The sequence below is a fragment of the Amblyraja radiata genome, chromosome 14, assembly GCF_010909765.2.
Source record: "Amblyraja radiata isolate CabotCenter1 chromosome 14, sAmbRad1.1.pri, whole genome shotgun sequence".
NCBI lineage: Eukaryota > Metazoa > Chordata > Chondrichthyes > Rajiformes > Rajidae > Amblyraja > Amblyraja radiata.
The window spans coordinates 21,402,924-21,430,626 of record NC_045969.1 but is presented as its reverse complement, the minus strand read 5'-3'; the positions used below and the strand labels follow the sequence as shown (position 1 = coordinate 21,430,626).

The window sequence follows — 27,703 nt, the reverse complement described above, 5'->3', positions numbered from 1 at the left end:
CAAGAACCGAACGTATAACACTCTATTGTACAAAATTGTTCTTGTTGTTCGCAGCTCATTTTAACTGGGATGATTACTTGAAAGAAAGTGGAGAAGTTCCAGCTCCCCTGCACTGTTTTAGACAGGTATGTAATCTCCAGTCTGAAGAAGTGAAACATCACTTATCCATGTTCTCCAGGGATGCTGCCTGACCCACTGAGTTATTTCAGCACCTGACCTTGTTTGTAAACCAGCATCTGCAGTCCCTTGTTTCTACATGTAATCACAGAAGCTGAATTCAGAATTGTAACATGTTACACATGATGACAGTCAATTAGGTTTTTGAAGCAGGGCCCATTATTTGTTTAATTACAAGATCAAACTGCTGAGTACTTGAGCTGAATACGCTAAATTAGCTAGGTTTCGTACATCTTCGCATTATTAATATTCTGCCACAATATAAAGTGCTTGGTTTCATTTGAAGTAGTTTATCCTTCCTTTACACCTCCACATTCTCTCTCATCTTGTTTGTTTCTTTCTATCTATCTTTCATCTTGTTTGTTTCTGTCTTTCTCTCTCTCTCATCTTGTTTGTTTGTATCTCTCTCTGTCTTGCTCTCATATTTGTTTGCATCTATCTCTCTCATCTTGTTTGTTTGTTTCTATCTCTCTCATCTTGTTTGTTTGTTTCTATCTATCTCTCTCATCTTGTTTGTTTGTTTCTATCTCTCTCATCTTGTTTGTTTGTTTCTATCTATCTCATCTTGTTTGGTTGTTTGTTTCTATCTATCTCATCTTGTTTGTTTCTATCTATCTGCGTGTTTGACCATGTGATCCTGGACCAAAGCCAAAATGGCACATGATAGCGCAAACATTTTTGCACCACCTTACCATGTGGTCGTCCGTGTCAAGTTTCGTTCAAATTGATGTTATATTTCACAAGTTATTGACATTTAAAAGTTTACAAAACCCCACTTTCAGAACAATAACTTGACATGCTGTGGTAGTTAATGGGAGATTCTGGCAGTTAGGCCTCCAATCACAATGGAATCTCATTTACATAAGCTGCTGTGTCCGACAATGACGTCACAATGGGATCTCAGCTGCCAACCAACAGTGTTGGGATAAGCTCTTACATTGTTGTAGGGAGTGGGGGAGGGGAGGAGAAGAAATGTTATTTAAACATTGCGTTTAGTGGGGGAGTGCGATTGGGGATAGGTGAGGGAGGGAGTGACAGGGTAGGGAAAAGGAGAGGTGGGAGGGAGTGGAGGAGGAGAGGGGAGAGAAGTGGGAGGATAAAGACGAGGGGGAGGGAGTATATGAGCCGTGCCTGCACAGTTGGGGGCTATGGGTGAGTGGTGGAATATTGCATTGGGTGAGCGAGTTGCGCTGGGGAATGGATAAATCACAATGGAATCTCATTTAGCAACAGATCTGGGTTCGCTAATCTAATTTAAAAGATAAGATTTCATTGTGGGAGGGTGGAATACGGGAGGGGTTTCATTTACTCAAAAAAGAAAAACGATTTTCCTTGGGGGGTGGGATGGGAGTGAGCTCTAAGTTTCATTGTGGTGGGGTGGAATAGGGCAGAAGTTTCATTTACAAAAAAAATGACACTTTCCCTGTGGGGCGATGGGATTGGGGGGAGGTGCCCATTTCAACCCCCCCCCCCCCCTCCCCATCTCAAACCAGGCACCCCCCGGAGGCAATCATCCCTCACAAGGAAAATTCTGGAATTTAAGGAGGCATCACCTCTCCCCCCCCCCCCCCCCCCCATGTGAGGGTTTTAATTATGGGTGGGTGGAATAGGGGAGAGGTTTCATTTATAATAAATTCCAGGATTTTTCTTGGGGGGGGTGTGATGGGGGGGAGGTGATGCCTCCTTAAAGTCCAGAATTTTCCTTGTGGGGGATGATTGCCTCCGGGGGATGCCTAATTTGAGATGGAGGGGAGAGAGAAGGGAGGGGGGGAGAGAAGGGGGAGGGAGACTGGAGCAATCTGAACCCAATTTTCATTTTCCCACACAAGCGATAGGTGACCGGGCAATCTGAACCCAAGCACCGAGTTGAAAGCGGGCGAAGGTGTGCATCGCTCGGGACAGCTCCCACGGCCACTCTTCGCGGGCTGCGGGTCGGGTGGAGCCGAGGTTTGGGACAATGTTCATGCCTTCACAGTGATGTGATGGATGCGGGGGTCTGGACCAATCGCTGACAAGTTCCTGTTCCCCGGCAACGTCAAGTCCGTTATTGGACTTTTCTGTTGAGCAGCAGTCGGTCCTTTGGCTTGTAGGTGACGCCGTCTTTCGGGTAGGTGGCGTTTCTACAGAGCGGCAATTCGGTAAGTTTGCTTTTGGGCGACGCAGCTTTTCGGTTCCTTGGGATTTAGGCGTCCCGCCCTATCGGTTAGTTTGCATTTAGGCGTCCCTTTCTTTCGGTTAGTAGGCGTTTCGTCTTCGGACTCTTTCGGTTTATTGGCGTTTCGGCTTCGTTTCCATTCCGTTCTTTGGCTTTGACTTCTTTGCTTCGGCTTGTCTGTCGGCACCACATCTGGGTACCATATTTTACAAGTTATTTCACATTTTTAAGTTTAAAAAAAATCTTCCCTCTGCAGCTATGACTTCACAATGGGATACTAACCCTACCAGCTCTGCTCTAAGATCTTTGGTCTGAAGAAGGGTTTTGGCCCGAAACGTCACCTATTTCCTTCGCTCCATAGATGCTGCTGCACCCGCTGAGTTTCTCCAGCATTTTTGTGTACCTACCAGCTATGTTGTTGCATTCCCGGGACACTCAGTCCTGCAATGTTGCAATCCCTTTTTAATATTCCTGGCAGCATGGAGGGAGGGTGCATTTAAAAAAATATTTTAAAGACACTGTACACTGAATGTTTTTTAAAGTTTAAAATGAGGGAGGGTGAATAAGACGAAATGAGCAGCATCTGCGCAGTTGGGGGCTATGGGTGAGTTGTTGACTATTGAGTTGGGGAAGTGGGTGAGTGGTGGAACATTGCGTTGGGAAACGAGTTGCGTTGGGGGGCCAGGCCTCCTGTGGGGGCTATGGGTGAGTGGTGGAATATTGTGTTGCAGGAACGAGTTGCGATGGGATACCAGGCCTGTGTGACAGGGACCCAACGAGTCCGACTTGGTCTAGTTTGTGGATTTACTCCTCCAGCCTTTGCCGTAACGGAGACATTTTTACATATTCCTGTAGTGTTTTTCCTCCTCCACATTTTGTGTTGAAAATTAGAAAATTTGGTTATTAATTTCCCCGCATTTTTAGTAAAAAACATCAAAAAACAATTAAAATCTAGCTGCTGCATGAGTTACAGTGCCATCTCACAGATGTCCAATCACAATGGATTTTATTTACATATGATATGACATCACAATGGGACAGGTGTGGGAGATTGCAACCTTCTCATGGTCTGGTGTGCACAATCAAATAAGATCAAATAGAGCAAGTTGTCCTACCCCCCTCCCTCTCCCTCTCCACCCCCTCCCTCTCCACCCCCCTCCCTCTCCACCCCCCTCCCTCTCCACCACCCTCCCTCTCCACTACCCTCCCTCTCCACTCCCCCTCCCCCTCCCCCTCCCCCTCCACCCCTCCTATCCTCCCCCCTCTCCCCCTCCTATCCTCCCCCCTCTCCACCCTCCCCTCCACCCCCTCCTCTTCTCCCCCGCCACCTCTTCTCCCCATCCTCTTCTCTCCCCCTCCACCTCCCCTCCTCTTCTCTCCCCCTCCAACCTCCCCCTCTCTGTCTCTCCTCTCCTCACTCACCCCCTCCTCTCCCCTGTCCCCTGTCCCCTCTCCCCTCTCCCCTCTCCCCTCTACTCTCTCTCTCCCCCCTCTACTCTCTCTCCCCCTTCCTTCCACCCCCTGCCTTTCCTTCTCTCCCACCCCCTTCTCTCCCCCCCCTTCTCCCCCCCCCTTCTCCCCCCCCTTCTCCCCCCCCTTCTCTCCCCCCCTTCTCTCCCCCTTCTCTCCCCCTTCTCTCCCCCTTCTCTCCCCCCCTTCTCTCCCCCCTTCTCTCCCCCCCCCTTCTCCCCCCCCCTTCTCTCCCCACCCCTTCTTCCCCCCCCCCCGGGTGACGAAAACTGAACACAAAACTATAAACGTGGCCTCACCAACGTCTTGGATAACTGTAACATGACCTCTCAACGTTAATGCTCAATTCTCTGACTGATGAAGTCTAATGTGCCAAAAGCCTCCTTCACCATCCTATATACCTGTTTCACCACTTTCAATGAACTATGCACCTGTACTCCTAGATCCCTCATCTCCACAACACTCCCCTACCATCCACTGTGTGGGCCCTACCCATGTTAGACTTCCCAAAGTGCATCACCTCACATTTCTCTATATTGAAATCCATTAACCATTCCTCTGCCCACCTGCCCTACTGATCAAGATCCTGCTGTAATCTTTGACAACCATCTTTACTATCTACATAACCAACCTCTTTAGTGTCATCTGCAAACTTGCTAATCATGACATGTACGTTCTCATCCAAGTCATTGATTTAGATGATAAACACCAATGGACCCACCATTGAAGGCACACCACTAATCACAGGCCTCCAGTCCTAAAAACATATTTCCGCCATCACTCTCCTGAAGTACTTAGTTGATTTGATAGAAATATTTACGATATACTAGACCAAGTGGGACCCTTTGGGTCCCGTCCCCTCAGCGCACAGTTGCCGGGGGGGGGGGGCTGCGATGTCACACACACTAACCACCCCTACACGCACACTAACTACCCCTGCACGCACACACACTAACCACCCTCCTTGATATTATATTTATATTATTCATTTGCTCCTTTTACCCCATCCCTTCCCTATCCATTGACGCACAGCACCCAACTCGCAGGCGCGTCTAGAGAGGGAGGGGGGTTAGAGAGAGAGGGCAGAGACAGAGAGAGGGGCAGAGACAGAGAGAGAGAGAGAGAGAGAGAGGGAAGGGGTGGAAGGGAGGGGGAGAAAGAGAGAAAGGGGGGAGAGAGAAAGAGAGGGAGAGAGAAGGGGGGAGTGGGGGAAAGGCACGGGGGTGGAAGGGAGGGAGGGAGGGGGAGAGATCTCCCACCCCTGTCCATTTGTGATTGCACATCTGTGAGATGGCTCTGTGACATGCAGCAGTTTGGTTTTAGTGGACCACGTGAAGGTTCCAATCTCCCACACCTGTCCCATTGTGATGTCGTATATGTAAATGAGATTCATTGTGATTGGACATCTGTGAGGTGGCACTGACTCATGCAGCAGTTTGATTTAAATTTGTTTTTGATGTTTTGTGAACAATTTTATTTAAAATCTGGGGAAATAATTGACCAAATCAAGAGAGGAGTGCATTTATGAAATCGTAAGTTAAATCCCTACCGAAATCTCCGCGTTTTTGTGTCTGGTTTTCGTGAAAATAAGTTTTGCATGCAAAATGACACGCGCACACACACACAGAGTTTTAATAGACACTGGACCAAGTGCAGACCCGTTGGGTCTGTTCCCCCAACGTGTGGTTGCGGGGGAGGGGGGGGATGGGGCTGCGACTACCCCTCGCACACACACTAACTACCCCCCGCACACACACTAACTACCCCCCTTAATATTATATTAACATTATTAATTTGCTCCTTTTACCCCATAACCGCCCTATCCACTGACGCATAGCCCCCAACTCGCAGGCGCAGAGAGAATGGGGAGAGACAAAGAGAAAGGGGCAGAGACTAGGGGAAGAGACAGAGGCAGAGGGGGTGGAGGGGAGGAGGAGAGGGAGGGTGGTGAGGGGGGGAGGTGGGGGAGGAGGGGTGAGAGAGGGGGGAGAGTGGAGGAGGGGAGGAAGGGAAGGGAGGGAGAGGGGTGGGGTGGAGGGTAGGGGAGGGGAGGAGGGAGATGGGGTCTGGGAGAGGGGGAAGAGTGTGGAGGGAGGGGGAGAGGGGTACGGGGGAGAGAGGGGTGGGGGCAGTCCATCTATTCCCCACTCCTCTCCCTCTATTCCCACACTCTCCCTCCTCCCTTCCCCCCTCTCCCTCAATCCCCCCCACTCCCCCTCTTCACCTCCCCAGGATCTCGCCTATCCTCTGGATCTGCAGAACAGAGAGGAACACAGAACAGGGAGGAGTCAGAGAGCCAAATGCCAGCGCACGTCGGTGGGGGGGGGGGGGGGGGGGTGTTGACGTAACTCAGCCTCGCAACGCCCGCAGCCGTTGATAAATGCCAGCTGACAACAGCCCTTTAAAGCCGCTAAGGCAAGACGCCTCCGTCCAGGAGCGAGCGTTCACAGCAAAGAAGCACCGGCTTCTGACTCTCTGGAAACCCACAGCTGGAATGAGCGCGCAGGGGATGAGAGGGGCGCGCAGGCGGGCGGGGCTTCACGAGCTGCGCCGGCTGTGAGGAGAAAGTTCAGCGGAACTTATGAGGAGAAATTCAGCGCGTGAGAGTCGCTACCCCGAGATCTGTAGAGCAAAGAAGCTATAGCGGAACGCAGCTGTAGAATCTTTGTTCTGCAGAACTTTCTCGATATTTCTGCGCCTTTAATCCACAGCGGCGCGGGACGATGGCCTGGAGGCAGGTGGGCCTGGATTGGTCAGCATGTAGGCATTGTGACGTCAGCAGCTGGTGAGCGCCGTTTATATTTTAAAAATTGAGTTTTGTGATCAATTTTATTCAAAATCTGGGGAAATAATTGACCAAGGAGTGGATTTCTGAACTCATAAGTTAAATCCCTACCGAAATTGCAAAAATCTCTGCGTTTGTGTTGTGCGTCTGGTTTTCAAGGAGATACGTTTCACATGCAAAATGACACACACACACACACACACACACACACACACACACACACACACACACACACACGCGCACGCGCGCACACACACACACAGAGTTTTAATAGATACTAGACCAATTGCAGACCCGTTGGGTCTGTTTCCGCAACGCGCGGTTACAAGGGGGGCGGCCTGACGTCATCGCGCAATGCCACGCGCTAGGCGTACACCGTCGAGACGCTGCGTACGACGTCGAGACGCTGCGTACGCCCTCAATGCGCATGCGGGCTGACAGGCCGTTGATGCGCGGGATTTTCGGACCGTGCAAGCCCGCGGGGACGGCGAAAAGCAGCGGGGGACCTGCCGATCTGTGCCTTCCGCCAACGTGACAGAGCCGGGCCGGGGGGAGGGGGGGGGGCTGAGTGGAGGAGAGCCAGGCGGCAGCAGCGAAAATCGCTAGCGAAAATCGCTAGCGAAATGTGAAAAATTTCGGTGTTTTTGGAGGAGAGCCGGGCGGCAGCAGCGGTATGACACACACACACACACACACACACACACACACACACACACACACACACACACACACACACACACACACACACACACACAGTTTTAAAAGTATATAGAAGATATGATATGATAGAACTTAGTTGATTTGATCTTTTTATGAAAATATGGACAATGATTTTCACTCAAGACTTGTATTTATATTGTACCTTCACTTCAGCCAAGAATTCCACCCAGCAATGAGTTCAAAATCAATATGAAGCTTGAGGCTCAGGATCCAAGAAATGTTACCTCCATTTGTATCGCTACAGTGGTTGGAATAACAGGAGCAAGACTGCGATTACGGCTTGATGGGAGTGACAACAAAAATGACTTTTGGAGATTGGTTGACTCATCTGATATACAACCTATTGGGACTTGTGAGAAGAACAGTGGAATGCTGCAGCCTCCACTTGGTAGGAAACCTTTTTGCAATATTGAATTCTTTACATCTAATTGAATTAATGGTGTATAATATCAACACAATATAAATTTAAATAACTGACTTCCTACGGATCGGATTGGTTACTTAAACAACAATTATTAATTAATTATGTTGTACAAATGTAGAGAAAATCAAATGTAAGATTGATAATTATGGTTATGGGATTTTAAAAGTTGTGTGTATCATTTGCCCAAAAAAATCTTGATGTACATTTTTTTAATAAATCCTCTCTAGTTTCAGTGGGGCACCTCCCCAAGGAATGTTGTCCAAATATGTATGAAGTACGTAATTCTGATGACAAGTAATCGAATCCTACTTTGATTTCCAAACTTTGTGCTTATTTTTTTAATTATTCAAAATAAGTTGAATATGTACAATTTTTCTCAACTCAAAGTTAGACAATGGACAATGCAGTGAGATTTGGTAGGGTTGATGAGAGGCTGTTTATTATATTATGTGTTTATATTTATATGTGTGTATAATTATACACGCATACACACACATATGCACAGGTGTACATATATGTGTGTACATACATATGTGTGTGTAATTATACATATATACACGTGTGTGTGCATACACGTGTGTGTGTATACACATCTATACATGTGTGTATCTATAAATGTGTGTGTATACATACATATATACGTGTGTGTGTATACATACATATATACGTGTGTGTGTGCGCGTATACATGTGTGTGTATACGCGCGCTTACGTATACACACGTATGTGTGCATGCGTATGTGTGTGTATGCGTATGTATGCTCGTGCGTGTATGCGTAAGTACGCACGTGCGTGGATGCGTGTGTATATACACACGTGTGTGTGTGTATATACATATGCACGTGTGTGTGTGTACATATATACACGTGTGTGTGCGTACACATATACATGTGTGTACATATACACGTATGTATGTATATATAAATGCACACGTGTGTATACATATATGCACATGTATGTGTGTACATATATGCACATGTGTGTGTGTACATATATGCACATGTGTGTGTGTGTGTACATATATGCACATATGTGTGTGTGTGTATACATATATGCACATGTGTGTGTGTATACATATATGCACATGTGTGTGTATACATATATGCACATGTGTGTGTGTATACATATATGCACACGTGTGTGTGTATACATATATGCACACGTGTGTGTGTATACATACGTATGCGTGTGTATGTGTACATGTGTGTGTATGTGTACATATGTGCGTATCCACTTCTCTGCCTTTGGTACAATATTTTCCTGACTTTTTTTGTAAAAATTATTGACCAATCTGACCTTTTTTTTAAATCTGACTGCTGCCCAGCTGCTGACGTTTCAATAACAGTGACATTTTTACATCTTCTGGGAGAAAATTTCCTTATGATTTCAAAAATCCAATCCTCTATAAATTTGGTTGATTATTTCCTGAGATATTTACTAAAATTTATCACCAAACTGACATTTATAAAAAATATATTACGGTTGCCCAGCTGCTGGCCTCACAATGCCTTTGCACCTGGCCCAACTGCCTCCTGGCCCCGCCTGGCCCCACCCCCCCCAGGCTGGCTGTTGGCCCCGCCCGGCACCACCCCGCAATGCCTTTGCACCTGGCCCAACTGCCTCCTGGCCCCGCCCCCCAGCCTGCCTCCTGGCCCCGCCTCCTGGCCCTGCCCCCCCCAGCCTGCCAGTTTGTTGATTCCATTGTTTTTCATTAAATTATTTCTCACTTAACATCACAAATTCTCAACATTAACTTTTAATTTCAAAGACAGTTTAAAAAAAATAAATTTGTTGTCTTCATTGACAGCTTACATCGGACGCGCTGTGTGTGTGTGGGCTCTGATGAAGACACCATCTGGAGCCATTGCAACGGCATGCAGCTCTTTTTTGAAAAGATCTCAGATTGTAAACTCGGTTTAGGAGGAGATACAAAAAACGGCTAAAAGCAATATTCACGAAATAGAATGTGAACGAACGTCCGAACGACGAGAGTTTTAATAGTTACTAGACTAAGTGCAGACCCGTTGGGTCTGTTCCCCCAACATGTGGTTGGGGGGGGGGCTGGGGGGGCGGCATGCGGTGTCACACACACTAGCTACCCCCCCGCACACATGCTAACTACCCCCTTGTTATTATATTATTATTAATTTGCTCCTTTTACCCCATAACCGCCCTATCCACTGACGCATAGCCCCCAACTCGCAGGGAGGGAGGGGGGAAGGGCAGGGGGGGGGGGGGGTGGGGGGGGGATGGGGGTGAAGGGAAGGGGTTAGGGGAGGGAGGGTGGGGGAGGGCAGGGGGGTGGGGGAGAGGAAGGGGGGAGAGAGGGAGGGAGGGGGAGAGAGAGAGGGGGGGGTGTGAGAGAGGGGGAGGGGGAAGAGAGAGAGAGAGATGGGGGAGAGAGAGAGGGGGAGAGAGCGAAATGCAACGGTGCGTCTCGCGTTCAGGATGTTCTGGAAATGAAGCGTGCATGTGATGCACGAAAGCTGGTGGCAGCTCTATGGAATTCATGGGAGATGCCTGCCGCGTCACACACACACATTAACCCCCCCATCCCCAAACACACACACACACATAGCGGGTCCAATCTAAGCTGTCAATGAAGAATTTTGAAATTAAAAGTTAATGTTAAGAATTAGTGATGTTAAGTGAGAAATAATTCAATTGAATGAAAAACAATGGAATCAACAACCTGGCAGGCTGGGGGAGGGGGGGGGCAACATGCAGGCGGGGGGGCGGGGCCAACATGCAGGCTGGGGGGGCCAGGAGGCTGGGGGGGGGGGGGGTGGGGGCAGCAGGCAGGCTGGGCCAGGTGCAAAGGCATGTGCGAGGTCAGCAGCTGGGCAACCTTAATATTTAATGTCGGTTTGGTTATAAATTTTAGTAAATATTTCAGCAGCTGGGCAGCGGTGGCGTGAGATGGCACTGTGACTCATGCAGCAGATTAATTTTAGTGGGACCACGTGAAGGTTCCAATCTCCCCCCGTCCCATTGTGATGTCATATCATATGTAAATGAGATCCATTGTGATTGGACATCTGTGAGGTGGCACTGTGACTCATGCAGCATTGATTTAAATTTTTTTTGATGTCTTATGAATAATGTTATTCAAAATCTGGGGAAATAATTGACCAAATCTAGAGAGGCTTTCTGAAATCATAAGTTAAATTCCTACCGAAATATGCAAAAATCTTTTTTGCGTCTGGATTTCGAGGAGATACGTTTCAAAGGCAAAATGAAACACACGCACGCACGCACGCACACACACACACACACACACACACTTTTAAAAGTATCCCCCCCCGCCCCGAGTCTTTTTGCCCGGCTTGGCACTCCAGATACTGATTTATACTGAAGATAGATACAAAAAAACGGGGCACTCAGCGGGTCAGGCAGCATCTCTGGAGAAAAGGAACGTGACGTTTCGTGTCGGCGGGATCCCTCCTCTCCATCCCGCACTGATCCCCATTCCTGGCTCTATTCAGTCCTCAATGCCATCCCCTGTGCTCCCCCTCCCATCTATTTATCCTGCACTGTTCACCCTATCCACCTCGCATTGAATCTCCTGCCACCCCTCATCCATCCTACACTGGTCCCCCAATTCCGTCCCGCCCACAACCCAGAACCCCTCCGTGCTATCCCTTCTCCTCCCCCTTACCCCTTTCCCCCTACCCCTTTCCCCCTACCCCTTTCCCCCTACCCCTTTCCCCCTACCCCTTTCCCCCTACCCCTTTCCCCCCCTACCCCTTTCCCCCCTACCCTTTCCCCCCTACCCCCTTTCCCCCCCTACCCCTTTCCCCCCCTACCCCTTTCCCCCCTACCCCTTTCCCCTACCCCTTTCCCCCATACCCCTTTCCCCCTACCCCTTTCGCCCCTACCCCCTCCCCCCTATCCCTCTCCCCCCTATCCCTCTCCCCCATATCCCTCTCCCCCCATCCCTCTCCCCCCCACCCCTCTCCCCTCCTACCCCTCTCCCTGCTCTCCTCAACCTCCCCTAACCCCCTCCCCTTTTCCCCCCCATCTCCCCTTCCCCATCCCACTCTCTCCCCATCTCCCCTCTCTCCCACATCCCCAACCCTCTCTCCTCCCCCTCCTCTCGCCCCCCTCCTCTCGCCCCCCTCCTCTCCCCCCCCTCCTCTCCCCCCCTCCTCTCCCCCCCTCCTCTCTCCCCCCATCCTCTCTCCCCCCCTCCTCTCTCCCCCCCTCCTCTCTCCCCACTCCTCTCCCCCCTCCTCGCCCCCTTCCTCTCCCCTTCCTCTCCCCCCTCCTACCCCCTTCCTCTCCCTCCACTCCCACTTTCCCTCCTCTCCCCCTCCTCCCGCCTTCCTTCCCCTTCCCCTATCCCACACTACCCCCTCCTCTCCCACCCCTTCCCCCTCTCTCTCCACCCACTCCCTCCCTCTCTCCACCCACTCCCCCCCCTCTCTCCACCCCCCTCCCTCCACCCACTCCCCCTCTCTCCCCTCCCCATACCCCTCTCCCCATACCCCTCTTCCCCTACCTTCCTACCACTCTCCCCCTCCCTCTCCCCCTCTCTCCGCCCCTCCCCTGCCCTCATCAACCTTTTTGGTCGCATGTTCAAAAAACTCAATCAAATTTGTGAGACACGACCTCCTGCGTATAAAACCATGCTGACTATTCGGAATTATCCCTTGTCCATCTAAATGCATGTATATCTTATCCCTCAGAATACTCCAGTAACTTTCCAACCACAAATGCTGGGCTAATTGGCCTGTAGTTCCCTGGCTTTTGCCTGCAACCCTTCTTGAATAGAAACACAACATTTGCCACCCTCCAGTCTACCGATATCTTACCCATATAGAATGACAACTCGTAAATCTCAGCCAGTGCACCTGCAATTGCCCCTCTAGCTTCCCACAGTGTCCTTGGATATATCTGATCAGGCCAGGGAGATTTGTCTACCTTCATACACATCAGGGACTGCAGCACCTCGCATCCATATTACTGACTGCTCACAAGACACTTCCATTGACTGCCCCAAGTTCCCCAAGATGTGGCTAAGCATTTCACTGTGAGGCTACTTAAGGACAATCTATCAAGTTTTAAGTATTGTGCAAGGGCGTGTTACATCAGCGTTATAGTTATTTTCAATACTCTCACACGTTTATTGTACAATGATGATATGTTTCTGTATGACATGCAAAGTAAAGAACCTGGTATTGCGATTACCCCCTCCCCCTTCCTCTCCCCCCCCTCTCCTCTCCCCCCTCTCCTCTCCCCCCCTCTCCTCTCCCCCCCTCTCCTCTCCCCCCCTCTCCTCTCCCCCCTCTCTCCTCTCCCCCTCTCTCCTCTCCCCCTCTCTACTCTCCCCCCCTCTCCTCTCCCCCCCCTCTCCTCTCCCCCCCTCTCCTCTCCCCCCTCTCCTCTCCCCCCCTCTCCTCTCCCCCCCTCCTCTCCCCCCTCTCCTCTCCCCCCACTCTCCTCCCCCCCCTCTCCTCTCCCCCCGTCTCCTCTTCCCTATCTATCTATATATTAAAACTCTGCGTGTGTGTGTGTGGGTGTATGTCAAATTCCATTTTCAGATATTTTGTTTGCCCTTTGATTCTTTGGTCCGCCAACACCACATGCTGAAACTCTGTAATATTTTCCATTTCGCTAGCGATTTCACTTTTACATTCGTTAATCGACTCCTCATTAAATTTAGACATTTTTATGTGCACATCTATATTACTAAAAGTCTGTTCTTGACCGGTTTTGGTCATCTGTGCTGCGATTTCCGAGAGAACGCCGCCACCTACGGCAGCCATTTTTGGCCATCTTGCTCAGAGCCCCCGTCCGCCGTATGTGTGCCAAGGGTTTTTCCCGTCGATGAAAAATGACAGATATTAATGCTTTTACAAAATTCCCCATTCTCTCTGCTGCCCCTGCTGGCGGCAGGGGGGAGGGACTATAAAACCAGGAAGTGGTGTGCCTCAATCAGTGTCTGCAAGCTGGAGGAAGGCAGAGGGTCACATTTCTCTGAGCTGTGAATAACACTGAACACATGTGCACTCAAATGTAAGTGTCCTTAGTGGTTCTAAAACGCTTGCAGAATGTGTATATTGGTTCTAAAATGTTTGCAAAAAGTGTCTCTTTTGGTTCTACAATGCTTGCAGAATGTGTCTTTTTTGGTTCGAAAATTGTTTTTTAGGGTCTCCCCCCTTTCCTCTCCCTCCCCCTTTCCTCTCTCTCTCCCCCCCCTTTCCTCTCTCTCCCCCCTTTCCTCTCCCCCCCCCTTTCCTCTCCCCCCCCCTTTCCTCCCCCCTTTCCTCTCCCCCCCCCTTTCCTCTCCCCCCCCGTTTCCTCTCCTCCCCCCTCTCCTCTCCCCCCTCTCCTCTCCCCCCTCTCTCCTCTCCCCCCCTCTCCTCTCCCCCTCTCCTCTCCCCCCCTCATCCTCTCCCCCCCTCGTTTCCTCTTCCCCCCCATCCTCTCCCTCCCCCTCTCCTCTCACCCCCACTCTCCTCCCCCCCTCTCCTCTCCCCGCCGTCTCCTCTTTCCCTCCACTCGCCCCCTCTCCTCTCCCCCCTCCTCCCTCTCGCCCTCCCCCCCTCTCCTCTCCCCCCCTCCCTCTCCGCCCCCTCTCCTCCCGCCCCTCCTCCTATCCCCCTCTCTCCTCTTCCGTCTCCCCGTCATCCCTCCTCCTCCTCCTCTCCTCTCCGCCTACGCCCCCCTCCCCCCTCTCTCTCCGCCTCTTCTTCTCCCCCCTCCCCTCCATTCCCGTCCCCGCACCGATTCCTCCCCTAAACCCCCTCCCGCTCCACACATCAACGCCCTACCCCCTTCACCCTCCCTCTCCCCCTCCTGCTCGCCACCTCCCCCCCCCCGCATCAACACACCCTCTTCTCACAACCCTCCGTTGCCCCCCCATCGTCCTCCCCTCTATCACCTCTCGTCCTCCCCCTCTCAGCTCTCTCCCCCTCCTCGCCCTCCATCCCCTCCCCCACCCTCCCTCCCCTAAACCCCCTCCCCTCCACACCCCATACCCACTTCCCTCCACCCTCCCCCTTTCCCTCCCCCTCCCTGCTCCCCTCTCAGCACCCCCCCTCTCTCACTCTCCCCCTCTCTCCCTCCTCCCCCACCTTTCCCCCCTCACCCACCCTCCCTCTTATCCTCCTCTCCACCCCCCCTATCCCTCTTGCCCCTCTCTCTGTGTCTCTGTCTCTCTCTCTGTCTCTGCCCCTTCTCTCTCTGCCCTCACTCTCTACCCCCGCCCGCCCCCCACCCTCTCTAGATGTGACTGCAAGTTGGGGGCTATGCGTCAGTAGATAGGGTGGTTATGGGGTAAAAGGAGCAAATTAATAATATTAATATAATATCAAGGTGGTAATTAGCGTGAGTGCGGGGGGGGGGGATAGTTAGTGTGTGTGACGCTGCGTGCCGCCTTACCCCTCCTTCCCCCCCCCCACAACCGCACGTTGGGGGAACAGACCCAACGGGTCTGCACTTGGTCTAGTTTTAAAATAAAATCCTCCCTCGTTTTAAAATCTCACTCATTTTAAAATCTAAACCGGACTCACGAGCTGCTTGACGTCACAATGCCACATGCTGACCAATCGAGGCCCACCTGCCTCCAGGCCACTGTGGATTAAAGGCACAGAGAGATCGAACTTCTGCAGAACAACAGGGTTCTCGCTTAACTTTTTTTTCCCTGTTGCCAGCCGGGCAACCTTGGCAGCTTTTTAGGTTGCCAAATGACAGTTTAGGTGGTCATTTAAGATGGCTTGCATGACGCGTGCGATAATGTGCTCGGACGAAGCGCGTAGTTACCAGTCGGAATTATACTCAATGAAGCATTCACATTTTATTTCTGCTACAAATAAAGTCACAAACTAAACATTCACCAATCAAGACATGATATATCCCACAATGACATGCAGCAAAATTATAAGACAGTATCTCAACTTTTTTTACACTTTGCAATTAATGCAATTTCTATTAGTTCTTTCCACTTCCAAACAAAAATGTGGTTGGATTATTCAGCGTATGATCAACCTGTGTGAATAAATCCTGGACCATGGTAACATATATGCGTACGTATAGTCGTGAATGTTGCTCATTAAATAACTACAGTACTGATACTCCATATTAAGAGCATTGATTTGCCGTTAAAATGAATTCTGTAATAACGTGACAACGGTAGCAGTGACAATCGAACACTGCGGTTTTAATGTTTCACGTGTTCACAATTTAATTAATCCATCTTTATGGATTAAAACAAATAATAACATTGGGAATTAAAACACATTTGATTGCATTCCATTATCAAACATAGTCAAGATTCGCTCTGAAGACATTTCCAGGATAATAGGGTCAGGGAAGGGTGTGTGTGTGTGAATCAGTGCGGGGTGGATAGATGGCGGGGGGGGGGGGGGGGGGTGGTTAGAAGGCAGTCGGTGCAGAATGGATGGATTGAGGCAGGTGAATTAGTACTTGTTGGTTGGAGCAGGTAAAATTGTGAGGGGAGAGCACGGGGCATGTCAGTGGTGTTGAATGGGGGGGTTCAGTACGGGATGGATGGGGGTAGACAAAAATGCTGGAGAAACTCAGCGGGTGAGGCGGCATCTATGGAGCGAAGGAAATAGACAACGTTTCGGATCGAGACCCTTCAGATTGTTCCCCCCATTCTTCTTGAATGGGAGGATCAGTACAGGATGGATGGGGGGGGGGGGGGGGGGGAAGATCAGCGCAGGATGAATGGGGAGGGGGGGGGAGGTCAGTACAGTGTGGATCGGCGGGTCTGAGCAGGATGAATGGGAAATCACTACAGGATGAATGGGAGAAGGTGCAGGGTAAATGGAGGGTGGGTCAATACGGGATGAATGCTTGGATTAGTACAGGATGGATGGGGGAATCAGTACAGGATGGATGGAGGAGGTGCAGGATGGATGGGAAATGGGTAAGTACAGGATGAATTGGGGGACCAGTGTAGGATGGATGGGGGGGGTGGGGTATGGCGACAAGAGAATTAATGCGAGGTGGATAGGGTGATCAGCGCAGGATGAATAGATTGGGGGGGGGGGAGATGGGGATGGGAGCACAGGGGATGTCAGTGAGGACTGAATAGATGCGGGAATGGGGATCAGTGCGGGATGTAGAGGAGGGGTCCCAGGATAAAGGGGGGGGGTGGAGGGGGCGTACGAGAGATAGAGAAGGGGGGGTCGAGGTGGGGAGGAAGGAAGTTCAGCGCTCCTCGGACAATATCGCCCCGCTGCCTAGGCAGTTGGGAATTCCTCGCCACCGCCTCCCTCCTCCGCCAGCCAACAGTAAGGTGCGGGGCCGAGCGGTGCAGCTCAAAGATCCTATAGCTATAGTATCTTTGGTGCAGCTGCTTCAGAAGTGTTGGAGCAAATGACGGGTCCCGCACAGCAGCAGCAACAGCAGCCGCGGCAGCGGCTCCATCTCCTCCTCCTCCCTGATAGCGGCCGCTGCTTGCAGACCCGCTAACGGTGATAACCGCTTTCAAAACGAACCCTCCCGCACGCCGAGGCCTCCCCCTCCTTCCCTCCCTCCTCCCGGCCTCGGCGTGCGGGAGGGTTTTTTTTTTTTAAAGCGCTTTTAGCGGATTTGTAAGCAGCGGCCCTTATCAGGGCGGGCAGGGGGCGGGAGGAGGAGGGGATGGAGCCGCTGTCATTGTTCGGGGCCCGTCATTCGCTGCGACCCTTCCTCACCCCGCACCTAGTATCTTTCCCACGCAATACAGCCGTCACCGCCGACACAAAATGTCGCGTTCCTTTTCTCCAGTGATGCTGCCTGACCCGCGGAGTTGCTCGTTTTTTGTGTCTATCTTCGGTACAAACCAGTATTTGGTTGCCAAGCCGGGCAAAATGACTCGGTGTTTAGTTGCCCGGCGGCACTTTGAGTGGTCAATGGCACCCGGGCAACCGTTAATTTCGAGCTCTGAACAAACATTCTACAGCTCCGTTCCGCTGTAGCTTCTTTGTTCTACACATCTCGAGGCAGCGACTCCTCACGCGCTGAACCTTATCATCACTGTTGAAGCAGCTCGTGAAGCCTTGCACGCTCATTCCAGCTGTGGGTTTACAGAGTCAGAAGCCGCTTCTCTCTCTCTCTTCATTTGGCAGCCCGGCTCACCTCCACCCCCCGCTGCCCACACCATGCCACGTACGCTCGCGCCACGCCTCCCGCAGCTCGACTCCCGCCCGCCCGCTCCAACCCCTCCCCTTCCCCCACTTCACCTCTCTCCCCCATCCTCCCCTTCCTCTCCCCCATCACCCCCACTCGCCCTCTCCCCCCAGACAGAGCAGAACGTCGGCTGTTGCCAGAACCGCAGCCGCAGTTTTTCAGCTTCAGGCAACTGTGCCCGACCGACCTGCTTCAGCGGGGAATTCCCGCCCGTGTGTGTGTGTGTGTGTGTGTGTGTGTGTGTGACTGTTCGTGGGGCGGGCATGCGCTCTCCATTCAAGCAGACACTCTCATCTGTTTGTGGGAGAGGTGGGGGGAAGGGAGGAGGAGAGATGGGGGCTCTGTATGTCCCTCTCTGTGTGTCCCTCTCTGTGTGTCCCTCTCTGTGTGTCCCTCCCTGTGTGTCCCTCTCTGTGTGTGCCTCTGTGCCTCTCTCTGTGTGCCTCGGTGTCCCCACGCCCGCCAGCCCGCTCCAACCCAAATATTTATTGGGTTGGACTTTAACCAATGGCTTTCATGGTTTGGGAATTGTCAGGTCAATTTTATGGTTGGATATTATGAAATCTTGACACAAATCTGAATCTGCATAATATGTAGGCCCCATGGTAGCATAAGTCTAATCATTAGGACACAAGCTCACAGTCCGATGTGTCAGGAGTTACAATAATTATTTTCTCTGCTTTCTCTTCACTCTTTTTTTCCTAAGTGAGACACCAAACCACCTGCTATTCATTGAGGGATGATCCAGAGTAGCTATGTTTTATAAGAGCCTTGGGTTCACTAGATATTTTTTCTGTTTCTCATATTCAATCTAATCTGGAGTAGCTGTGAATAAAAGCTAACTGTTATTCTATGAGAATATTGCTTGGAAAAAATTAAAGGAGAAGGCCAAAAGACCAGTTTTGTAAATTTTTGTAGAGAACAGGGATCCATTTGTTTAAGGTTAGAAAGTTTCAAATTTTCTGTTTCATATAAATTGTAACAGGAACCTGGAATTTTTACCGTGAAAGCAATTTTTTTCGTGCGGCTTTATTTGTTTGTCATTTTAGCTTGAGAGCCTGTTATTTACAGAGCTTTTAAGATGCAGGAAAATGTTGGGAATCCACATTTTCGGTAGGAATACGTACAGAGTAAAATGAGATTTATATTTTAAACAGTGTTAGACGAGGTTGTCAAAAAACATAACTGCTTTTTCATTCTCTCTATCCTAAATCATAAGAACATGAGCTATTAAGGCAGGAATAGGCTGTTCTGCCCCTTGCGAACAAACTGGCAGGAGTTTTTATGGACATTTTCATCCTCTCACTTTTGAGGTCTGAGGTTCCAACCTGCTTTAAAAGGGCATCAATAATACCGGTGCCCAAGAGAGCAAGGTGATGTGCCTCAATGACTATTGACCAGTGGCACTAATGTCTGTGGTGATGAAGTGCTTTGAGAGGTTGATTATGGCGCAAATCAACTCCTACCTCGACAAGAACCTCGACCCACTGCAGTTCGCTTACCGCCACAACAGATCAACGGTGGATGTGATCTCACTGGCTCTCCATTCTGCTCTGGACCACTTGGACAACAGAAACTCATATGTCAGGCTGTTATTCATTGACTACAGCTCGGCGTTTAACACCATCATCCCCTCCAAGCTGGTTACCAAGCTCTCAGATCTGGGTCTCTGCGCATCCCTCTGCAATTGGATCCTCGACTTCCTCATCTACAGACCACAGTCTGTCCGTATTGGTGGAAATGTGTCATCCTCGATAACAATCAGCACGGGAGCACCTCAATGCTGCGTGCTCAGCCTCATGCCGTACTCACTCTATACTCATGACTGTGTAGCTAGACATAGTGCGAACTGCACCCTCAAGTTCGCCGACGGCACCACTGTTGTGGGACGTATCACTGATGGTGACGAGTTAGAGTATAGAAGTGAGATCGACCGATTGACCAAATGGTGCCAGCACAATAACCTGGCTCCCAGCACCAGCAAAACCAAGGAATTGATTGTGGACTTTGGAAGGGGTAGGATAGGGACCCACAATCCCGTTTATATCAATGGGATATTGGTGGAAAGGGTCAAGAACTTCAAATTCCTGGGCGTGCATATTTCTGAAGATCTTTCCTGGTCCCAGCACACTGATGCAATTATAAAGAAAGCACATCAGCGCCTCTACTTCCTGAGAAGATGCCGGAGAGTCGGTATGTCAAAGAGGACTCTCTCGAACTTCTACAGGTGCACAGTAGAGAGCATACTGACTGGTTGCATCGTGGCTTGGCTCGGCAACTTGAGTGTCCAGGAGCGGAAAATAATGCAGAAATTTGTGACCACTGCCCAGTCCATCATCGGCTCTGACCTCCCCACCATCGAAGGGATCTATCGCAGTCGCTGCCTCAAAAAGGCTGCCAACATCATCAAGGACCCACACCATCCTGGCCACACACTCATCTCTCCGCTACCATCAGGTAAAAGGTACAGGAGCCTGAAATCTGGTACATCCAGGTTCAGGAATAGCCACTTCCCCGCAGCCATCAGGCTATTAAACTCGCCATCAAACGAACTCTGAACTATAACAGCCTATTGCACTTTATCTGTTTATTTATGTGCATATATATGGTCTATGCTATATAGACACACAGAACTGTTCTGTATTTATGCTTACAATGCTCTGTTGTGCTGCAGCAAGCAAGAATTTCATTGTCCTATCTGGGACACATGACAATAAACTCTCTTGACTTGACTTGACTTGTGACTGAATATATGTAACAATTTCAATGTTTTGTTTTCAAAATAGGGATTGACTTTATCTTGCAGTTGCGAGAGGATAGATTAGTGCACGTCCACGTAACATAAAAGCTTTTTGGCATAAAAGGAGGTGGTTTGAAGCTTGCTTTTATGATCCATTATTTTGGTTCAATTTGTGACCCTATGAAGAGCAGGGAGTGGACTTCACAAAAAGGGCTGATAACTGGCATGAGATCTTGCTTTTCCCATTAACTTCTGGTCTTGCCATTCATGATGTAAGGTATTTTGATCATTTTATACGTGAAACGAGGTAAGGTAAGGACTTGCTTACCAGCATAACATGAGCAGGATAAATTGCTTAAAAAGAACACTAAAAAAATGCCTTTAATTAAGTAAAGCGCCATTCAGCCACGAGGTGGAAAACCTCAGTCGTTATAACAAACATATTGTGTAACATGGAATAGGCTTTTTTATTACATGACTTTGGTTATCATTACTGTTTGAAACTAACTCGAGTTTGTTTTGCATGAGTGAACAGGATTCCGAATGAATGCATCCTCCTGGCCAATGTTTCTGTTGAGAACACTAAATGGAGCTGAAATGGCCCCAACATCTATATTTAAAAAGGTAAGAAATAACATTTCATCTTGTGCCTTACTCTCTTTTGAATTTTTCTTGATGTGCTTTTGACACGACCTTCCCCACCCCTTAAATAATATGATTTAGTATAACGTTGTTAGGTGATACTGATTTTAAGAGATGGCTTTCTCAAGTGGGCATGTCACCATCTTTTGGGAACAATACAAGGATGTTTTTGAAAAGGTGATGTGAATGAAACATTAGATTTAAAATAAGTTATGTCACCTTCTCTCAGAGTATAAAGTAACATTATCGCAAAAGATTTTCACAAACCGCAGGATATTTGAAAAGACAAATTGAAAACATTTTATTTCACATTCCCTGATTAAGACAATATTGGGTTTTTGCGTATGCTCTCTTAGAAGGAACTTTAAATTTGGTGTCATGAGATGGGCATAAAATTTCTTTGCAATATTTGAAGAGATATAGTGTCCCCTGGTCACCTGCCAAAAATGTCTTCCTCAACTGGTAACAGTAAAATAACAGATTATCTAGTCATAATCCATTTGTGCCACTGTGCGTAGATTTGAATTCGGATAAATTTATTGTCAAATACAACGTGGTGCAATAAGATTCCTTGTTCGCATGAAGCTTAAAGAGTAAAAATTATACACATTATTAATTGATACAGCAATATACAAAACAACTGAATGGTATAAAGATTGTAATGTAATCTGAAGTGATGCAAAGCAAAATACTAAAGTGCAATAACGGAATAACCAAATGAGGTGCAGTTAAGAATCAAAGTACATGGCTGCACCTCCAGTAAGGCTGTGTGAAAGAAATGATTGGTTTGGGAGTCTGATAACAGTGGGAAAGAAGCTATTCTTCGGGCTGGACATCTGGGCTTTCTAGCTCCTATATGTTCTCCCAGAAGGTAGAAGAAAGAAAAGGGACTTTCTTTGACTACCTCCAACCTTCCTCATGTAACACATTGTGGCACCACCCGGTGGTTAGGCCACTTACTATGCGAACCCTTGGCAGTCAGGGGCAGGGTCATGTGACTGGGTAATGGCGGGAAGGAGTTGTCACGAGGTATAGGGGTGTGTCCTAGTATATGTGTCTTTTTACAATACTGCGCACAAAAATGTGACAAAGGGGGTTAAATTTCAACTTTTTTTAAGGAATTTGACAAGCACTTTATTGGGTTCATGACTAACATAGTATCAACAAAAAATATAAGAAAAGATAGCAAATAATGGCAAGTTGCCGAAAATGGCATCGGAATACACAAATGCATTTTGTGTAACGGTTGTCGCGTATTTCTTATTCCTTTCTATGTTTATGAATACCACATGGAACAATAAAATTGCAAACGCCGTTTCGACTTCATTCACCTGATCATGTAGTAGAATATTGCATCCATCTGAGTGGACACTGCAACGCGCATTACACATCATGCACACAAATGTACGTTGCGGTGGATACTAAAAGGTTTGGTGTCCCAGGAAATGAACGTTACATTATTAGCAAAATCCAAACATTTTCACCAATGTGATCTAAACGGTATGGATTTGAGCTATATTGATGGCCGATGATTCGTCAGATTTTTTAGTAAGTAAAATGTCTCTGTAACGGACATTGCGGAGCTTCCTGAAGTTGACATGAAGGAATTAAGTTAAGGACTTGGTCCCTACGAAAGGTAAACGAGACAATCTGTTGCCAAATTGAAGATTGGCTCAGTTTCTTAGTTTTGATGACCAATTTATGTCCATTTATTGTACTGTATTATCTTTATGTTACTGGATTTTTCTCCTGGTATTGATGAAGATATTTCCCTAGATCATTATCAAGACGTATATGTATGATGGGCCATATGACGTTTATTTATGAATTATATATTCATGACTAAAAATGGCAGAGTTTTTTATGTCACATTTTTGGTGTCCTAATTGGTGGTAAAACGATGAAGATTTGTCTGTCATGAAAAAAGTTTTTGACTTTCGGTCTTGAAGTTATCTAATTTATATCTGTTATTTATAAGGTTTCACATGATGGGTAGATTTTTGTTAAGAACAGTGTATTGGTGTAAAAAACTGAATAATAATCTTGTTCCTCAAAATCTTTGCAGTATTGTAAAAAGGCACATATATAATGAACCCTGGATCAACCTTCCTCCATTTGCGTGTTTGTGGTTCACTTTGCTTTGACAATAAAGATCTCTTTTATTCACCACACATGGCTTGCTTATTGGCCCGCCATATTGGTGACCCCGACGATCCAAAACGGTCATTTTGGATTTAAACGATGTTTGCTGCCAATGATCAACCTCAACAGCCCGAGGTCGCTGACAATCCAGCCCAGCAGAATGCTGTCTCCTTGAAGCTGCCTGTGTTCTGGACATCGCAGCCTCAAGTGTGGTTCCAACAAGCCGAGGCCCAGTTTCACGTTCGACGCATCCAGGCTGATGACACCCAGTACTACTATGTGGTCAGTGCATTGGATCAGGAGACGACCGGTCGACTGGTCCCTTACCTACGTGCACTGCCAGATCAGGACAAATACAAGGGCCTCAAAGCACTGCTCTTGTGGACCTTTGGGCTCAGCCGCTGGGACCGCGCAGCTTGGCTCATGCACATGGGCGGCCTCGGCGATCATAAGCCATCGGTGCTCATGAGCGAGATGCTCACACTGTCATCCGCCCTGCCTGCTCTTCGAGCGCGCCTTTGTGGAACACATGCCGGATGACAGCCGCTTGTTTTTTGCCGGTGAAGATTTCACAGACCCCCTGCAGCTAGCGGAGCGTGCGGACGAGCTGTGGCAAGCCAAGCAGCACGGCTGTGGCTCGATCGATTGGGTGTCGGCGGCGCCTTGGAAGGTCCAGAAACCAGGCCCTGCATCCACCAGGAGTTCGGCTGTGACGTCTGTCCCAAACGACCCCGGTAAGGGGAAGTTATGTTACTAACACTAGAGATGGCGTCCCGCAGTAGCCGCTACGGCGGTCGGCCTGAACATCGCCTCTAAGCTTGGGATCGACACTCGGGACGATGGTTCCTGGTTGATAGGGGCGAGGAGTATAGCGTTTTGCCCTCGTCGGGGGTCGACACTCGTTCTGGCAAGCGGGACCATCTCTGACTGCAGTCAACGGCAGCTCCATACGGTCGTATGAGGTTCGCATGATCCCGCTCATCTTTGGCCCCTGCCATTTTACCTGGACTTTCACGGTGGCTGACGTCTCCCAGCCGTTGCTGGGCGCAGATTTCCTCCGTGCCCAATCTCTGTTGGTGGATGTGCGAGGGCAACACCTCGTTCGTCTGCCCTTTCGGTTTCGTGCCTCCGGTTCTGGGGAGGGTCCTGTGCCTCCACCCGGTGGTTAGGCCACTTACTATGTGAACCCTCGACAGGCGCGGTAGGGTCACGTGACTGGGTAATGGCGGGAAGGAGTTGTCACTAGGTATAGGGGTGTGCCCTAGTATAAAAAATGAACCCCCGGGTCAACCTTCCCCCATTCACGTGTGTGCTGTTCTCTTTGCTTTGACAATAAAGATCTCTTTGATTCACCACACGTGGCTTGCATATTCGCCTGCCATAACATCATGTAAATGGACTGAGTGTAGACACAGTGTAGGAGTAACTCAGTGGGTCAGGCAGCATCTCTGGAGAAAAATGTTTTGAGTCCGGACCCCTCTTCTGATTGGATATGCCTAATTTGAAGAAGTTCTCCTCCTCTTCTGTTACTCCAGCACTTTGGTATAAACTAGCATCTGCAGTTCCTTTCGACACATAAGATGCTGGGACTCCTTATTTCCAGTTTTAGAAATTCATTCCTTCATTGATCTCCTTCGTCACCTCAAAGAAGTTAAATGTCAATCAAATGGACGTAGTTTGTCTTGGTGATATGATGTATGAGGAATGAACACAACCCTGGTCAGTTATGCTAAAGTTGTGAAGTGGCTGAATAATTCCAATGTGAAAAGTCAGCTTCCCTCCACAGATGCTGCCTGACCTGCTATGGTCCTTTCAAAAAGGACAGCGTTTGATTCTCGGTTATGAATCTACAAGCAATCTTCATTTGAAAAAATATTCAAGTACACATTAGAAAACAAAGTGTGACTGCCAAACCTGTACTACTTTATTTTACTTTCCTAAATTTAATTGAATGTATACACTAATTAATGTATATTTTTTCTTCTCTTGGAGGAACCTCCAAGTCCACAGCATAATCATTTTAAAGTTGGGATGAAACTGGAAGCTGTGGATCGGAAAAACCCTCATCTGATTTGTCCAGCGACTATTACTGAAGTGAAAGGAGAAGACATTTTTATAACATTTGATGGTTGGAGAGGCGCATTTGACTACTGGTGCAAATATGACTCCAGTGATATTTTTCCAGTGGGGTGGTGTAGCCTGACAGGAGATAGTCTCCAGCCACCTGGAAATAGGGGTAAGTCTTTACACTGATTTTATGAGGAACATACTTAATATACTATGATGTACTTAATTAAAATTTGTATTATTGGAGAACAATGCAGAATATCGTGAATGTTCCAGAATATTTTGAACTTTTAATAATAATAATAATAATAATAATATCTTTTATTGTCATTGCACATCAGTGCAACGAGATTTAGTATGCAGCTTCCAACTGATGTCAAAAATAAATAAATAAATAAATAAACTGTGCGGCGTGACCATCTGAGGGAGACAGTCCAGGGGGGGTGGGGGGCACTCAGCAGGGCCGGTTCAGAGCCGCTATAGCTCTGGGAATAAAGCTGTTTCTGAGTCTGGAGGTTCGGGCGTAGAAGGCCTTGTAACGTCTGCCGGAGGGAAGTAGTTCGAACAGTCCGTTACAAGGGTGTGAGGAGTCTTTATGGATGCTGACGGCCTTCCTGTGTGGTAGATGCCCTCCAAGGCTGGTAGCTGTGTCCCAATAATCCTCTGCGCTCTGTGGACGACGCACTGAAGAGCTCTCCTCTCCGCCTCCGTGCAGCTGCGATACCACACAGAGATGCCATACGTTAATATGCTCTCTGTGGTGCAGCGGTAGAAGGTTGTCAGCAGCTGTTGGGGCAGACCAGTCTTTTTTAATGTCCTCAGGAAGAACAGTCGTTGCTGTGCCTTGACCAGCGCAGCGGTGTTGGTGGACCATGTGAGGTCCTCTGAAATGTGAGTGCCCAGAAACTTAAAGCTGGACACTCTCTCCACACTTTCCCCGTAAATGGAGATTGGGGTGTATTCTCCATTATGGGACCTCCTGAAGTCAATAATCAGCTCCTTGGTCTTGGAGGTGTTTAGTGACAAGTAGTGGTCACCTGGCCAATATTTATACTTCAACCAAAATCTCAGACAGATTATTCTAAACTTTTGTTATAATGTCAATTGTATGAAAAGTGCTATACAAATAAAGTTATTATTATTATTAAGACATCTGCTTGACATTACAATGATTCTGATTCCATAGGATGTTGCCTATTTCGCTACAGAAATACAAAATTATTTTAAATTTAATTTAAACTTATTAGTCATGTTGCTAAAATTGCCACTTTATTGATATTTAACTACCTTAACTTTTTTAATTACTTTTATGATACAGGTGCCAATAACAAGTCCTGTATTTGTAACTTAAGTTGTTGTTATGAGCTGATTATGTAGTGAGCTCTGAAAAACTTGTGACTTGTAAGATTTTTGTCTTGACTCCAAATTCTGAAGTTGCTGTCAAACTTGTAGTGTAAAGATGATGAAGCTGACAATTTATGACATGGCAGTTATTACAGAAGATAGGTCAGCATACTTCAAGTAAAAATAATGCATCTGCTCAGAGGAAAATGCTTTGTTCATGCATTGTTGAGTGCAAAGGCAAAGATGGTTGGTCTGGTGCAACTCATGATCCGGATACACATTGTTTTGAGAAGTATTCTTTTTCTCTACATTTTCTGTTTGTGCTTATTTGCATTACATTGGAAGTGACATTTTCTATAAAAAGTTCTTTTGATCAATGTCTTTGAAAGTGGACTTTGTATTAAACATATTAGTGATATATTAGGGAATGGTAACTGGGTAAGTTTTGCCAGAATATTGGGTTTTATTAATACAGGTGACAATGGGTTTATCACAGAAATATTTTTGGTTTGATTTTAGTTGGCTCCTCATGAGTAATCCAGCTTTAAGTAACTTAAAAAAGATAGTTAAAACTGAACGTTGCCTCTTACCTGTTTAAAAACCTGTGTATCCATGGTCCCCTCCAATGCCACGGTGACATGCACAAACTAGAACAATACCTCTTTCCGCTTGGGTCACCTACAACCCAACAACATGAATATTGAATTCTCAGGTCACATCCCTCCACCAACATGTTGTCTCCTCATCTACCTCACACATACATTTATTTAGATTCCCCCAGCACTCCTCGTACCACCCCCTTCCTCTCCTATGCATCCTCCTCCTGCTCATCTTAGACTCCGACCACCTTAGGGGATCCCATCACCCCCTCTCTTCCCCAGTACCCACCATTCCT

At 48.2% G+C, this 27,703-nt stretch overlaps 1 protein-coding gene across 6 annotated transcripts in view; it reads left to right on the top strand.

Annotated features, from left to right (window-relative positions):
* The window catches only part of scml2 (Scm polycomb group protein like 2), a 126,799-nt gene that overhangs the window by 49,004 nt on the left and 50,092 nt on the right, over positions 1-27,703 (top strand). For 4 of the 6 annotated variants that reach the window (XM_033032754.1, XM_033032753.1, XM_033032752.1 and 1 more), the window contains 4 exons: positions 55-125; positions 7,461-7,695; positions 21,149-21,237; positions 25,390-25,633. In XM_033032754.1, the coding sequence (XP_032888645.1) occupies positions 55-125; positions 7,461-7,695; positions 21,149-21,237; positions 25,390-25,633 (639 nt within the window). The remainder of the gene's footprint in view (positions 1-54; positions 126-7,460; positions 7,696-21,148; positions 21,238-25,389; positions 25,634-27,703) is intronic. The other 2 variants (XM_033032757.1, XM_033032758.1) reach the window with 1 other exon arrangement.